At 45.5% G+C, this 15323-nt stretch overlaps 1 protein-coding gene across 1 annotated transcript; it reads right to left on the bottom strand.

The window, feature by feature from the left end:
• Positions 1–396: 396 nt before the first annotated feature.
• On the bottom strand, positions 397–14430 carry SLC25A37 (solute carrier family 25 member 37). Its single transcript, XM_075272876.1, has 4 exons — positions 14180–14430; positions 5979–6207; positions 3847–3903; positions 397–1678 (listed from the first exon to the last, which is right to left on the bottom strand). Exons 1-4 carry the CDS (start codon positions 14357–14359, stop codon positions 1167–1169), a joined length of 978 nt encoding a protein of 325 aa, XP_075128977.1. The 5' UTR covers positions 14360–14430; the 3' UTR covers positions 397–1166.
• Positions 14431–15323: the final 893 nt, after the last annotated feature.

The raw sequence follows: 15323 nt of genomic DNA, 5'->3' as shown, positions 1-15323 counted from the left end.
AAGGACTGCAACCTATGGCACACCAGGTATACAGTACCTACCTGCATGCTCTGACAGCTGCAAGGCATGCTGGGAGTTATACATTTATAACAACTGAGGAATGGGAAGTTCTTCAGACTGACATTTGGTTAAAAAGATCCTGCCATGTTGATCATGCCGTCCTATCTGCAGGCTACATGTTAGAGAGCAGGAAAAGCTGAGCATATAAAATATATATTATATATATATAAATAATGTTTTATAGGAAAAGATTCAGTAGATCTTCACTTATATTCCATCTCTATGGTTAGGAGTCCAGTGGGCGGTCCTACTCTTTCACTAACCAATCACTAACTAGTCAATCAGTGAAAAGGACCACCCACAAGACTCCTAAGCACATTGACAACCTTACCTCTAGGACTGTACACCAATAGCCATCAATCACTGATAGCTTAAGAGTCCAGTGGGCGGTCCTTAGAAGATGGATAAATGACAGGTTACACTGACTCTTACCCCACCAAACAATATATCAATCCCCTCAGCTCCTCCAGCTCTACAACATGCTCTCCTACATAGGTCCGCACGTACAATGGGACGGATTCCCCTTAGAGTATACAATCCTTTACAATGAGGCGTCATCGGCATCATCACAAAACATTCACGCCTAGAACATTTACCCTGTCTGTTCCGCTATAGAAAAATATTGCATAAAAACTATGTACATTTGAGAAGGTTACAGAAACCTCACAATATTAATATATCCTCTAACATAAAAACATAGGACTTGTGCGTGGTCTTGTTCTTGGCATTACACAACGATTAGCATAAATAAATAGATATATTATATGTAGATATATAGGATTTATGGGCAGTGATCCTCTTTAGAAACTTCTCTATATAATATATACCTGTATGCTGCTACAGCAAAACTATAACCCAGCATTGCTGGTCACCAGTATACATGAGGTTGCCCCTCTGCAAGCCATTAGGGATAAGATTGGTCGAGGACGTAAATGGCTCTTCGTTTTGGTCAGGCGATGGGGTACGTGTCGCCCCTTCATGGATTTTTACAGAAAGGAATGATTCCTGTAATCAAATATTAATGGAATTTTTAGATTTAAGATTAGGATTCCCAAATCTGGCTCCATCAGCAATGGCTTCCTCCTCTCCATGAGTAGTATATCCATCTATATACTCTTATTATTGCTTTTGCTCAGAAAGTACTTGAAGAATTCATAGACCGACCATGCGATGGCTGTAGAAGGCATCTGATATATGACCCGAGCTTGCACGCCCCTGAAATAACCTCCCAACCCTCCGAGTTGGTAGACCGTCCTAATGGCGTTAGCCATTCCCGAAAGATGTCCGCTGATGTTTACAGAGCTGAGGGCCATGTTCTCTTGGGTGTTTAGTAAAGTTTTGCACACATCCAGAGGCGTGGTGGCTGCAGCGGCCACGGCCCCGGCGATCGCTCCGGACACTATATGAGAACCTGGGTTGTACTGTCGTTGCGGGTTCAGTTGTTCTTGGGTGAACTCATAGGTGATGAAGTGAATGGCCTGGAAAGGGACGTTCATGAAGAGCTGGGTGCTGTAACTACGGTAGAAGGCGCCCACACCTTCTGTCCTGCTTACAGTCCGGATGCAATGCAGCATGCTTCTGTAGGGGGAGTTATACATCTGCATTCTCTGCTTGACCACTAGTGATGGAGGAGGGAAAAAAAAAAAAAAGAAATGAAAAATCACTAATTTTTACTTGCAATCCATACATGTGTATAACAGGAAATCTGATTTACTGATTTAAAAATTCTCCTACGTGAAGCCTTTGGGTTTATTTATGTCTATTACAGGGGTAGGGAACCTTCGGCTCTCCAGCTGCTGTGAAACTACAACTCCCATCATGCTCCATTCACTTCCATGGGAGTTCCAAGAACAGCAGAGCAAGTATGCATGCTGGGAGTTGTAGTTTTGCAACAGCTGGAGCGCCGTACGTTCCCTACCCCTGGTCTATCAGATACCTGACGTAAACCTATACCTATCCCATAGCATCCCAGATGTCTGCAAGATTTGCCCGTCTTCTCTTATGTGTTCTCAATTCTAGATTTCATATGCTTTTAGAATCACTAAGGAGCCCCCTCTCTACTAGCCAAGACGGCCATGACAAGGTGAAACCAGACAACCCAGTTATACTTCTGACATCTGTATTAATGATTATAAGACTTATCCCACAGACTGTAATACAATTGTATTGCAGGCTATGGGACTGAAACCAGAAGATTGCAGGTTCAAGCCCCCTAGGAGGGCGAATAAAATAGACCTGTACGACTAACTACACGCGTATAATGAGGCCTTGCAATTTCTTCCATGTTGCCACATACTTTATGACAGTATGAAGCTGACTCGCATGATGGCAACAGAGGTCACCTATAATTTATGCAACCTCCTATTATGCTTTGTAAGGTTAAGTTCTTATCTATTCCTACGGTCATATAGCTGCAGATTAGGACAGTGCAATGTATCAGTGGAAGATGTTATCGGTCTGGTTCAAATGATTCCTACTGTGGCCTCACCAAGAAAGAAGGGATGTGAAAATGTAGGGAAGTTGTAAAGTGCTGCAGACTAGGTTGGCGCTATATAATAAAAATATACTATTAGATGGTATACTCTGCTACTAGCCACAATGGCCTGAGTGCAAGCCAATGAGTAACAGTGCCAAGCACAACACTGCCTCTTCTGCACACATGCGGTATATCTTCCTGTACTGATGTGAAATCCCAGATGAAGCAATCCGTGAGTCACGTCCTAGAAGTGCTCCACTGTCCTGCCGAGAAGCGCTGGCCTACATTTCTAACAAACTGCAACTGTGTGAGCAGAACAAAGCTAACCACACACCTAGATAGTAGTCACCCTCCTAATTCCTTCTCAGTGCATGTGTACCCAATAGAAAGAATAAGACACTACAGGACTATTATGGTGGGGACTTATCTGCCTTGAGAACAAAAGATAGGCATGTTGAAAGTGAATATACCTGACCCATCTTTCCTGTCCTGCACGGCTATCAAGACATGCTCATATGCAATAGATGGTAAAGGGGTGTCCCATTGGCGAGAGTAGTAAATGTACAATATGGTGTGCGTGCGTATATGTGTACGTATATGTGTGTACGTATGTGTGTGTTAAGCACAGTTCCCTTGTAATGGTGAAGAATCACACACAGAACATTAAAGGGATTGTCCAACTCATTTTTTTTTTCCTTTCATAACAAAACTGCTGAAGGGACCATAACTATAGGGGGGGCTTTATTCACCTCTCCAGGCCTCTGTTTCCAATGGCAGCAGCTTTTTTCCCTTCTATAAACAGGCCCTCCACCTAACATCCCCAGTGACGTCCAGTTTGTGCTGAGTGGCCGCTGCCGCCTTTTACAAGCCTCGGCCGTTCATATAGACGTGACCACTGCGACCAGCAACTGGCTGCAGCAGTGACCTGGCACAAGTAGCAAGGGGACCTGTAAACAGAAGACCAGACCTGCCGCCACTGGAAATGGAGGCCTGGGGAGAGGAGGGTTAATTTTTATTTATTTTTTATTTTATTGGGCCATTCAATAGCACTATTAAATAATTTAAAAAAAAATATGAGTCAGACAAACCCTTTAAATTGCGTCACTTCTCACAGTGATTAAACGTTATTGACACAGCAATAGAAATATCTGAGATTTGGAAATAGGATAAGAGATCGAGTAAATACACAGAATAAAGTCTGGGCTAAAAATAAGTCAAAGGAATAGAAAAAAAACAACAACAACAACCGAAAAACTAGAGTATTAGCACATAGCCAGAGGAGGGAATAGAGGGATGGAAATGCAAAGTACCTTCCGCTGGGTTCATGACAGCATCGTGCAGCACTGTGGCCAGACTTCCTGCCACCCCTACAAACAAATGGAGAGTTAGTCATATGGGAAATGTGACATTATAAGCACTAAGAACATGACCATATTACAGATAAATACAGGAAAGAAACAGATAGACATTGCTTCAGAACTCTGCACTTACTAGATCACATATCAGTGTGCAATGTACATGCTGAATACATCTGGAGGCTTCCCAGCCGGCCTGTACTCTCCCTGCTGCAGCCAACCTGCATACACATACTGTATATACTCACATACATAATCTGTTTATCACACTCACTGTGACAGCCTGACACTCCTCTGTCTACCCAGTGCTAGTTAGTGAGCACTCAATCCTAACAGTCTCTCGGAGCACGGAGAAGAGAGGCTGGCTGACGAGCAAGTAACACTCAACTGTAATCTCCATGTACAGAACACACTGAATATGGATTTTACTTTGCAATGCTCAGTTACGAAAAAATGTCAGAGCCAGGGCTTCATGTTTTCTGGTCATGCCCTGCCCTGTCGTCCTTTTGGGAAGGCGTCTCAGGGCTCGTTCACACAGGGCCAAGAAGGGGCGAATTTTGACCTCAAAATCCACCCCCTCACAATAGAAGTCTATGTAGACCGCTAGCATTCTTTTTTTGCGCTCCCTTCTGGATTTTGAAGGTGAATGAGATTATGTCTATGGAGAATCTTACTTCTTTCCTGCATGGCACGACTGAAGCGTACACTAGAACCCGGTCTACTGGTTCGAGCTTCAGTGATCTGGAGAGTACCGGGCGCTTCTGAGTTCTGATTCTTCCTCTTAGATCGGGCTGACATTCCTTATGTCCGTTACAGGTACTTGTTTATCTCATTCCTTAACTTCGTGGTTTCCTCCTATGGTCGTGGCCCGATTGGTTCGACAGAGGTGGATAATTCTAGCTGGTCTTTCTTCTGCTCCCTCCCCTCTCCCCCTTTTTTTCCCCCTCTTTCTCCCTTTACTCTTCCGTTCTTTATTACTAGCCCTTCCGGGGTTCCCCTGGTGGCCTAGTGTTGTTCCTTGTTTGTTGTTCATATGGACGTTTATTTTCTTGTGCCTACCTATGTCCCTTTATGCTTTCGGGGTGTTTGTAGACCCCAATGTATGTTATTGTATGTTTTCAATAAAAACTTTGAATAAAAAAAAAAAAAAAAGTCAGACCCTTTTTTCTAATAAAAGTGAACAAAATTCCCTAAAACTATATTGCAAAAAGCTTTACCATATGCATGGTACCACCGCCACTCACTAGAGAGATTAGGAGCGTACTACGTACATTCTACACTGAACGCAGTTAGGGTGGGTTCACACCTGCGCCCGGTCTACGTTTTGCAGGTTTCCGTTTCCTGCCCGAGAAACTGGACAAGAGACGGAAAGCGGCAGTCAGTTTTCAAACCCATTCATTTGAACGGGTTTGCAAAGTGTCCGCCCGTGAGCATCTTATGCCTGTCCGCAGCAAAACAGTTTTTTTAAAAAAACCAGACACAAAGTCGGACATGCAGGACTTTGTATCTGGTTAAAAAAAAAAAAAAAAAAAACCTTTACGCCGTGGAGAGCAGAAGACGTTCACAGGCGCTCACTGGCAGACACTGAATGCTGGGTTTCAGTCTTCTGCCAACAGAAAACGGAAACCTGCAAAACAGAGATCTGGCACTGATGTGAACCCACACTTACACAGTATACAGCAGGCTCCCTCTAATGGTGGCTGTATACATATATCTATGACTGCTGCCATTGTGGCGCTATGTATCTTGCTACCTCTAACAATATTTGCTCCTGTGGTATGTGGTGCCCATGGATGATCTTCATTTAACGAGGGCATGATAAGAATATTTGCCAGTGTAGATGAGTCAGAGTTAGAACGACACATTTGGTTCTGGATTGTGGCCCTATAGAGACATTCTGTGTAATACCATCCACATCAATGACCACACATATTATATCCAAGCCAGTTAGATAATGGATAAACCTCATCAGGATACATGTTGTGCATTTAGGATCACGGCTCTTAGTTTTTACTCCTGTCTATAAGGGTAGAGAATCCCAGTCTGACATCTGCAGACTTTACATATGAGATATAATGAGGATTTACCATTAGCCACGTGACTGTTGCCGACATGATTTATTAAGCCTCCTATGGTGGTCTTCATCTTCTCATAGCATGCGAAGTATAGAGCATGTGCGGGGCCGGCACCCAGCATGGTCACATTGATTCCTCGTAAGGGGGTCATCAGCCCTTCAGTGCGGATCATCCTTCTCAAAGCCTCCATGACGCCTCGGTACTGGGCGTTGGGGTCCGGCTGCAAGCTCTGCATTCTAGTCTGAAAAACAAAAACAATAAGAGGTTTAATAAGGTCTCCAAATACATACATAATAACACTGTCATAAGAAAAAAGTGGATGCCTAATGTCTATGGTGCTGCAGATAGCGCCCCACCATTTACCATTGGGTAGTACAAGTCTGTGCTTTTGTTTCCCACTGAGATAAGCGGCACCATAGAGATCTAATCACTGCTTATCCTCCACGATTAACGTAATATGTAGTAATATGTGTAGGGTGAACAGCCCTGTGTGCAGGTTATAGCTGTTGGCCGCCATCCAGCTAGCGTCTAATAGGATAATGTGTATAAGCCGAGGCGATAAATCTGTGAACCTTGTGCATTATACAAACAGGATTACACAACAGCAGTGTGACAAGAAGGAATACACATTGCAAGCACACCAGCGCCACCTCCTCCATACAGACAGATAGTGACAGTGCCACCAGGTCAGCTTCCTGCTGCCAGGCTTGTCCATACTTGACAGGGGTTGCGGAGGCATCCTACAGAGACTGGTACAGAATGTGACAGCTGGTAGAAAACAAACTGGGTGTGCCAGGCAATTACTTCACCGCTAGCGCCACCCGCTCTGGCTGTAGCTGTGGAGTAGCATACCAGAGACGGAGGCCTAAAGAAATGGCCCTTTCTCTGCAGCTTCCCCTGTTTTAGTGCAGACTCTAGACAGAATGACGGCTGCTCGTGCATGGTGGAGGTGCCCTTCAATTTCCAGGACACACTGGCAGGCAATTCCTCCTGACCCATCACATCCACACGCATGCACAGCCCAGCCAACTGTTCACGTGTTCTAAATGGAGAGATACGGATTTTACTGAGCAAGGCTCAGTTAGAGAGGGCCGGACAAAATCTGTACCCGTGAGCATGAACAAATCCATCTTTCCCCTAACATTTGAGATTAAAGGAAAGTTGGGACCCTCCAGTTCCACCATAATCGGTGGCTTTGTCCAACATTAATGTGTATGGCCAACTGAGAGGCAGCGCTGCCGTACTCCAGCATGACCAGTAACGGTCCATTTACATGGAGTAAAGTGGCGCTGATTCTGGTATAATCACTCACGTAAGAATCAGCGCTGAAAAACAGACTCCCGGTGACTTCAATGGGTTCCGCTTTCCGTGCAGAACACATTGAAGTCAACGGAGTGCTTTACTCCATGTGAATGCCCCCTAAGTGTATGGATCCTGCAGCTCTGGTCCTATTACCTGACTAGGAGGAGAGCCGCTTCCAGTGCCCGTCCTTTTCTGCAGTTTCTTGTACCCAGAGGCAATCTCATATATTGATCAACCCCCACTGATCAGATCCTGTGAATAGGTTATCAGTATAAAAGACATGGTGGTGGTGGTGACCACTTTAGGGAATTTATAGGATATTCAATGCATAGCTAACTTCACACCCCCACTGATCCCAGGAATGAAGTGAATGGGGTACACTGCAGTACCTCAGCTGTACTTGCTCAGTAGTGGCACTGTAGATATAGAACAGCCTAGGAAGCAGCGGGGCCCCAGTGGCCGGACCCTCACCAGTAGGTGACAATAAAAAAAAAAATCACTTGCTATAACTAACAATCCCTTTAAGTAGCTCTACAAAGTCTTGGCTTGATGGGTGTCACCGTGTAATCCTACCTATACATTGTGACAATCCAAAGATAACTGTCTCTCTCTCTGTATATATAGTCACCATGCAGTGACCTTCATGATGATACTGTCGGAGCTTCCCACATGGACTGAAGAGTTCTCCGGGACATGAGTAACACTTTCTAACCTTCATCCTACAGCTCACGTTCCCTATACTAAGTCAATGGACTCGCTGGGAGAGTACGGAGAGCCCTGCGCAGGTGTGACCCTAGCCTAGTCGGGGTAACTCCTCATAGGTTAGATAGTCGGCCACTCCTATTGCAATAAGGTCGGCTGACTTTCATCTAATATGTATGGCGCCACCTACACATTGTATATAAGGAGGAGACACAAGGAGGGAGAAGTATTAGTTGAGTAAGTGGCCCTGATGTAGTAACCATATCTGGCTATGTAAACAGCCTATCACCGCTCAGATAAGATTGCATCGACTCCTTCCTCATTCTTTTCTTCTGCAAAAACTTCGGATAAATATAGTAGACCCCATAGGAAATATAAAGGCGACATTTTTCAGGCAAATCTAGTAGCCCCTGCCAAGAGATCGGCCATTAAATAATAAAACAAAAAGGCGTTATCGCCCATGGCAAGCAATGACAGACCCCATTGCAACCAATCATAGCAAAAACCAAAACATAAAATAAGAAGCTGCACTGCGATTGGTTGCTATGGGCAACACATTTTTTTTTTTTGGAGGTTTGTGGCGTTTTATTTGCAGCATGCTCTGGGTACGGCCTTGCATTTTTCCCTCTCTCTATAGGCCTTAAAGGGATTCTATCATTGGATACCCTTTTTTATTGCCTGACATGTAGGAATAGCTTTAAAGGATATTCTCCTACCGATAGATGTCTTCTCTGCGCCGACGTTCGGTGGAAATACAAGTTTTCTTCGGTATGCAAATGAGTTCTCTCACAGCACTGGGGGCGGTCCCCAGCACTCAAACAGCACTGGGGGTGTCCCCAATGCTGCGAGAGAAATCTCCAGCGACACCTCAATCTTCTTCAGGAACGGCCTGAATAGCCAGGTGTCTCTGGAGATTTCTCTCGCAGCATCGGTGACGCCCCAGTGCTGTTTGAGCGCTGGAGACCGCCCCCAGTGCTACGAGAGAACTCATTTGCATACCGAAGAAAACCAGGATTTCTACCGAACGGCGGCGCGGAGAAGACATCTGAAGGTAAGAGAAGAATAGCCTTTCTTAAGGCTATTCCTACGTGTTAGTCAGAAAAAAAGGGTATTCAATTGTATGATCCCTTTAAAAAACACAACTAAAGCAAAAATACTTGGGAAATAATTCATGGTGTTTTTTGTTTGTTTTTTTTACACCATAATATGGGAAATTTAATAAGATGGGAATTTTGAACACCAGTCTTAATTCAGTCTTCCATTGGTGCAAGGTGAAGACCCCATGGGGCAGGGACTGACACAGATTTCTGGTACAAGTTACAGTAAATATGTCAAGCCAATAAGTCCCTGCCACCGCCTGCCTTGTTCTGTGCCCATTATTGCCCTTTTTCATAAAAAGTGAGGTGCCGATCCAACAACGTGACGCCTTTTTGGGGCACAAAATGGCAAAATGCCTGAAGAGGTGCCACATGTATTCCCATGTAGATGGATTAGTAAACTTCCCTCAATGTGTGTGAAAGAAACCTTGAGGCCGGGCCCCACGTAGCGTAAAAGCTGTAGTTTGGCCCTAGCATTTTATACATTGCAGGGAGATAGGCCCAGTGAGCACGTTGCGGTTTTGGAAATCGCAGCATGTGAATTATACCCATTTGGTTTTCCTATATGTATAAGTGAAACAAAGTCCGCAAAGGAAACCTCTGTGGACTTTGTGAGAAGCGTTGCCGCCATATCGGTCACATAATGTGCACGGACTATAATGGCGTCCAACAGGTTATCTTAATTCGGAGGTTATTTCTGATGCACAAACAATGCGGTTGTAAAGAGTTAAACTCGTCGCCACATTTCCACATTCTGCCCCCGGGCTACACTCCTGCCCCTCTCAGATATCATTACACAAGACTCACGGGTACACGGCAGGTATGACAAAGCACTTTTACCTCAGTCATTCGGCGTTATATAAGCATTCAGCACTTAGGAGGTGAAGTTCAGCCCTGGCATTGCCGCCGCCGCCTCACATCTCCTGTATAAACTCCACGTTTTATGATCTTCGTGTGAATGTAACCACTAAATAGCAGACGCTTGCCAGGGCTCAGTCACTTAACCGTGCCCGCCACGTGATGACTGCTTTCCCCGCTCAGTAGTAATCTCCTCTGTAATTCTGGAAATCCTCCGCATTACAAGACACAAGCAATTTACCACAAGACTTCTAAGGAAGTTTAGGGATTTCAACAGACCTGGCATCTGGCGTAAGGCTACCAGAATGGGGGGTGAAGGAGGGAACAGGGGGCACTAAAATAACAGGGCATGAAATGCTTTACCCCCCTTTCTTACGAATTTCTTAGAAAGCTGAGTAACAAGAAAAAAAGTCATTACAAGGCGGTCACCTGCATTCTTATAGGATACTGAATGGCAATGGGTATTACAGTACATATGCGGCAAGTACAAATCCAGACTCCCCCTCTCCAACTGAGAGAGCTGCCCCCACACACACAATGTCAGAGCCCCCTCCATAGCCAGAGCCTCATAGGGCTATAGTGGTAGTCACCCAGCTTTCCACCTGTCTCTCAGAATCCCGATTTACAAAGGGGAGCCTTTCTACAAACATAAGAAGCACAAGATATGTAATGACAGTCACCTCTATTACAAAAGTGTCTGACCTCTGCATAAGCAATGCCGCCCCTGCTACCTCTTGTGTCACCCCCTCTACCTCATAGATTGTAAGCTCTTGTGAGCAGGGCCCTCAGTCCCATTGTGTGAAATTACCTTCTTTGTTATGTATCTGTCTGTATTTGAACCCTACAAATTGTACAGCGCTGCGGAATATGTTGGCGCTATATAAATAAAATTTATTATTATTATTATTTAAGGGAAGATTAGTCAGCGAGACCCTGCAGACCAAAATTCCAGCTGGAAGCAGGGACCCCCTCCTCAAATAAATAAATGCTTACAATTACTTACAAGTAATAAGGCCGCTATCGCAGGTCCCTTCTCTAGTGTGGTCACCCAACCATCTAGATCAGTTAAAGGGGTATTCCGGCCGTAACAAGTGTTACAATGAAGGTCCAACCACGAAGACCCTCAGCTGTTCATCAGTGACAGAGTGTGAATGGAGCAAAAACACAGACCTGACTACAATTTTCGTGATCCATGCTGGTGTACCCCTTTAACCCGGCATTTCATCATTACTTCTCTCATAAGTCCTGGATAGTGTACCCCCTTTTATTCATGTAGCATTAAAGGGATACATTTTTATTGCTAAATATTTATTGTAAAAGTAATATTCTAATTCTATTCAGTTGTTGCAGTCAGTTATATCTATTTTTCAGGAAGCTTGGTGCTACCAATATGGCCACCTTGAAGGGGTATCCCGGGACTCAAAACACTAATTCCTATTTACAAGTTTGCAACAGAGTTCTATTAAGTGAAAATGTGTGAACCTCTCACGTTAAAGGGAAGTGTAGGTCTAAAATAACGCATGTAAGTGCTCTGTAGGCAGACGCCGGACAGTTCCTGGCAACAATGCTTAGTATATCTTCTATTACACAAGAGAGGTTATCCCTCAATGTTCAATAGGGGGCACTGCTGAGAACTAGGCATTCCCCAGACACAGAACAAGTGTAACAATCACAACTATTATATATACTAGTAAAACAAGGCTACTCCAGCTTCCCCTGCCCTGCACGTGTAGTACCGAGCCATAGATATGACACTACAGGTAGAGGAGTGATAGAGGACAGCTAAGGACAAAGATCATCAATGAGAGGGAGGGGGCACAGGGTACGGCCATGACCTACTACCTACTAAGCAAACTTCACCTTTATAATACCAGCAGGGACGGGCGCAGCGCCAACATCAGCACTCTGTAAAGAGATATTAATGCACTCCGAACTATAAACTATGCACAGCTCAGGTGAGGACGCCACACATGCACATGTGCCTGTATGAATACTAGAGTTAGCTGGCACCATACACAACCATCTAGCTGCCTTGGTACAGTTTATATTTGGCATATATCATGCACAAATTACCATGATATGTGCAAGCGTATGTGTGAACCATGCAGAGATCCTCTTTACACGTAGGCCTGTAACCCTGACATGAGGGCATCCTCTACACCTGGAAGACAGAAGGTCATAGACGGGGTTCTTTACAGTAAGAGCAGTGAGACGAAGGAATTCTCTGCCACAAGTTGTGGTGATGATTAATTCATTCTGCAGCTTGGCTGAGTGTGCACGTTAACTGAATGGCGATAGGGGAGTGTGCAGATATCAAATACCTCTGGCAGCTGCTTATCTGCCTTGAAAGCAAAAAGGATGGGGCATGTAAAATTTAACACGCCCATCGCTTGTCACCTTTGCTTTCAGGCGGACACTGCAATGAGCCGATAGGAAGACTCCGACATAGGTGTGAACATAGCCTTAGGCCCAGTTCACAACTGCATTCGGGTTTCCATTTGGGGACAGAAAGCTATCCGAATAAAAAAAAAAAAAAAAAAAAAAAAAAAGGCAGATATCTTAGGAAACCTGCAGACCCCATAGACTATAATGGGGTCCATGTGGTTTCCACTCTGTTTCTGCATGAAAAACGCAGAGAAAAGTGCTGCTTCCAGGACTTTTCTCTCCACATATTTTATGCAGAGAGGGGAGCGGAATGACCCAAACGCAGATGTGAACCGGGCCTTACTATGCACAAAGTTACCGGATGGGTGACCTGGTGTATCTGACGGTTGGCAGGCTGATACTCCATGCCCGCAACCGTAGTATATTCTGTATATTACGGACCCATTCATTTCTATAGCCCCATACACATTTCTGTAGTTTTATCGTAAGCCCGTGCCACAAAATATGAAGCTTCATTTAGAGTGGCTTGCCTAATCTAATGATAGTATCGGTGAAAAACACAGACAGCACATGGATGCCATCTATGTGCCAACCAGGTCTACTTTCCCCAGACCTGCCCACGATTACCGTCATGTGCATGAAGCCTGCACACAATCAGAATTTATATAAATCGTCGCTCAATACAGTGGAAAATCTGCACCAGCTGGTACGGACTTTGTTCTGGATTTTCGTGCAAGCGCATGCTGGTTTTTGTGCAGATTTTCACATTTAAAAAAAAAAATAAAAAAAAATTCAGCACCAAAAAAATTGACACGCTGCAGATATTAAAATCTGCACCATGGGTGCGTCATTTGCATCATGTGCATGAGAAATAGCATTAGAGTCAATGAGAAATTAGATTATGGTGAAATATTTTGGCATTGAGATCTGCATGTAATTCTGACCGAGTGCTCGTATCAGAGGCCTACAGGAAAACTGACCAATTCTAGCAATGAAGTGGCTGTACGTGCATGGTCAGTGAAGTCTAGAGAATACAACATATCCAGATCTATGCACTTATACCATACACTACAGGGAGGGCACTATGTGCGCCTGATCAGTGCATGGGATCCCAATGGATGGACCCCCATTGATTAAACTTTAATATCTTGAGATGCAGTTTCAACCACGTGCCAATAAACATTGGCATTGCCCACATGCTACCAAGAAGGCACAGCTGTAGAAATGTATTCTGCCCTTATTACATACCACTAGTCTGCAAGCTATGGCACTACACCTGTTGCAAAACTACAACTCCCAGCATGCCCTGATATCCTGCTGGACGTTGTAGTGCGACAATAGCTGGCGAGCCGAGGGTTGTAGACTACCCCAGGCTATCCGGATTGCTGGGGATTGTAGTTTCACCCCCATATGTATGGGGACACCCTCAAAGTGGGCAGTATCGCACCCATGTAACCCATAATCATTGCTTTTCTGGTGCCAAGACCTCCAGCAGTGATCAGATCAGTGAAGAGACAGTCTGCAACCTGGGGCTCTCCAGATGTTGCAGAACTATAACTTCTAACAGCCTGCTGGGAGTTGTAGTCCGCCAACAGCTGGAGAGCCTCAGGTTGCAGACTGTCTCACTACAGGAGGTCTGTGCACCAGTGAGGCAATGCTTGTGGGTTATGTGGGTGCACTACTGCCCGCTTTAAGGGGTGCCCCAGCCCTAGGCACTGCCCCCAGGAGGTGACATGGCAGAACACAGTACAAGTAGTAATAGTGCAATGGAATGACACATCTGCTACACACAGTCCTACAGCCATGCCATGCTCCATGCACAGCGCCATGACACCTGTCATACGGACCCGCCCCCTCCCGGGCTCTCACCTTGACAGAGTCCACCGGATACATGACCGTATGCTCCAGGATTCCTGCCACAGCCCCGGCCGTCATGTGCGTCAGCGAAGAGACTCCCTCGGGTAAGCTCTCGTATTCGTCACCATCCCCGGGCAAGGCGGGAACTCCCTCCCTTGCTTCCATTGAGAGACCTGGGCTTCGTAGTTCCATGGAGCTGACAAACCGCCGATCACACGCCCCTCCCTCCTAGTGTAACGAGCAGGCCAAGCTCTGCCCGCTAACTGAAGCCAAAACCCTTCTCTCCAGTCTACTAGTCCAAAATGACGTCACGCGGGAGGCGGGGCTACCTGACAGCCCGCGGTCTCGGCCCGCAGCGTCTCTCTACCTTGGAGACCGAAGTGAGAATGGACGTTCCTGATTGGGTCTCGGAAAGTTACAACTTCACTCTGGCCACGCCCACGCTTGGTTATGGAACTAGGATGTCACGTGGGGGGCCTGGGATGGAATGCGGGAGAGTTCAGAATACTTGTGTTCGCCTTCTTCAGGGCATGTGATAATCCTGCAGTCAATGGCATGGGGGTCACTTGGAGGTGTGGCGCACAAGAGCTGTTGGCTGGGGCATGGGGTAGAACTTCTCCTTTAAATGGTGCCCCTATGTGCAGACATAGAGTTAGCAGTGGGTGCCCATAGGAGATCATTATGTGCTCCTTGCCTGGTGCCACAGCCATATTTGCCATGGACAGATAAAATCAGGTAGCAGTGGTACAGCGGAGGGGGCCCAAGATCCCTCAAATGGCACCTAGTATATAGGGCCCCATTGTTTGATTTTGCATTGAGGCCTAGGAGCTACAAGCTACCCCTCTGCATAGACTATGGTATATACACCCGTACTGCCATGATCGGGCACTTTTTGCCTTTTCTGAGAGGCGCTGAGGGTATATGCACTTTAATTTTCGAAATAACATTTAGGCTCTGTACACAACTGCGTCCTTTTTCCATTCTTCTCTTCCCACAGATGCCAACGGCTCCTTGATTAAAATGGGGACTGTTGAGTTTCCTCTAAGGTAGCCATTGTTTTGTGGCACAGTTTTCTTGCCTCTTTTACATGATGCGACCAGATCATAACTTGCCCACTTCCCAGAGTCAGGTGAATGTGGGGTCTCTCCGCTCTTTA

Source organism: Leptodactylus fuscus, chromosome 5 (genome assembly GCF_031893055.1).
Source record: "Leptodactylus fuscus isolate aLepFus1 chromosome 5, aLepFus1.hap2, whole genome shotgun sequence".
Lineage (NCBI taxonomy): Eukaryota > Metazoa > Chordata > Amphibia > Anura > Leptodactylidae > Leptodactylus > Leptodactylus fuscus.
Note: the sequence above shows the minus strand (reverse complement) of the source record. Positions and strands in the feature narration are given on the sequence as shown.

What these genes read in the sequence shown, in the direction of transcription:
- SLC25A37 (XM_075272876.1), bottom strand. Translation starts at nt 14,359, where the DNA reads ATGGAACTACGAAGCCCAGGTCTCTCAATGGAAGCAAGGGAGGGAGTT. An exon ending in ATCCGGTGGACTCTGTCAAG is followed by an intron (nt 6,208 to 14,179) that starts GTGAGAGCCCGG and finishes TTTGTTTTTCAG; the next exon opens with ACTAGAATGCAGAGCTTGCA. An exon ending in CAACAGTCACGTGGCTAATG is followed by an intron (nt 3,904 to 5,978) that starts GTAAATCCTCAT and finishes ATTTGTTTGTAG; the next exon opens with GGGTGGCAGGAAGTCTGGCC.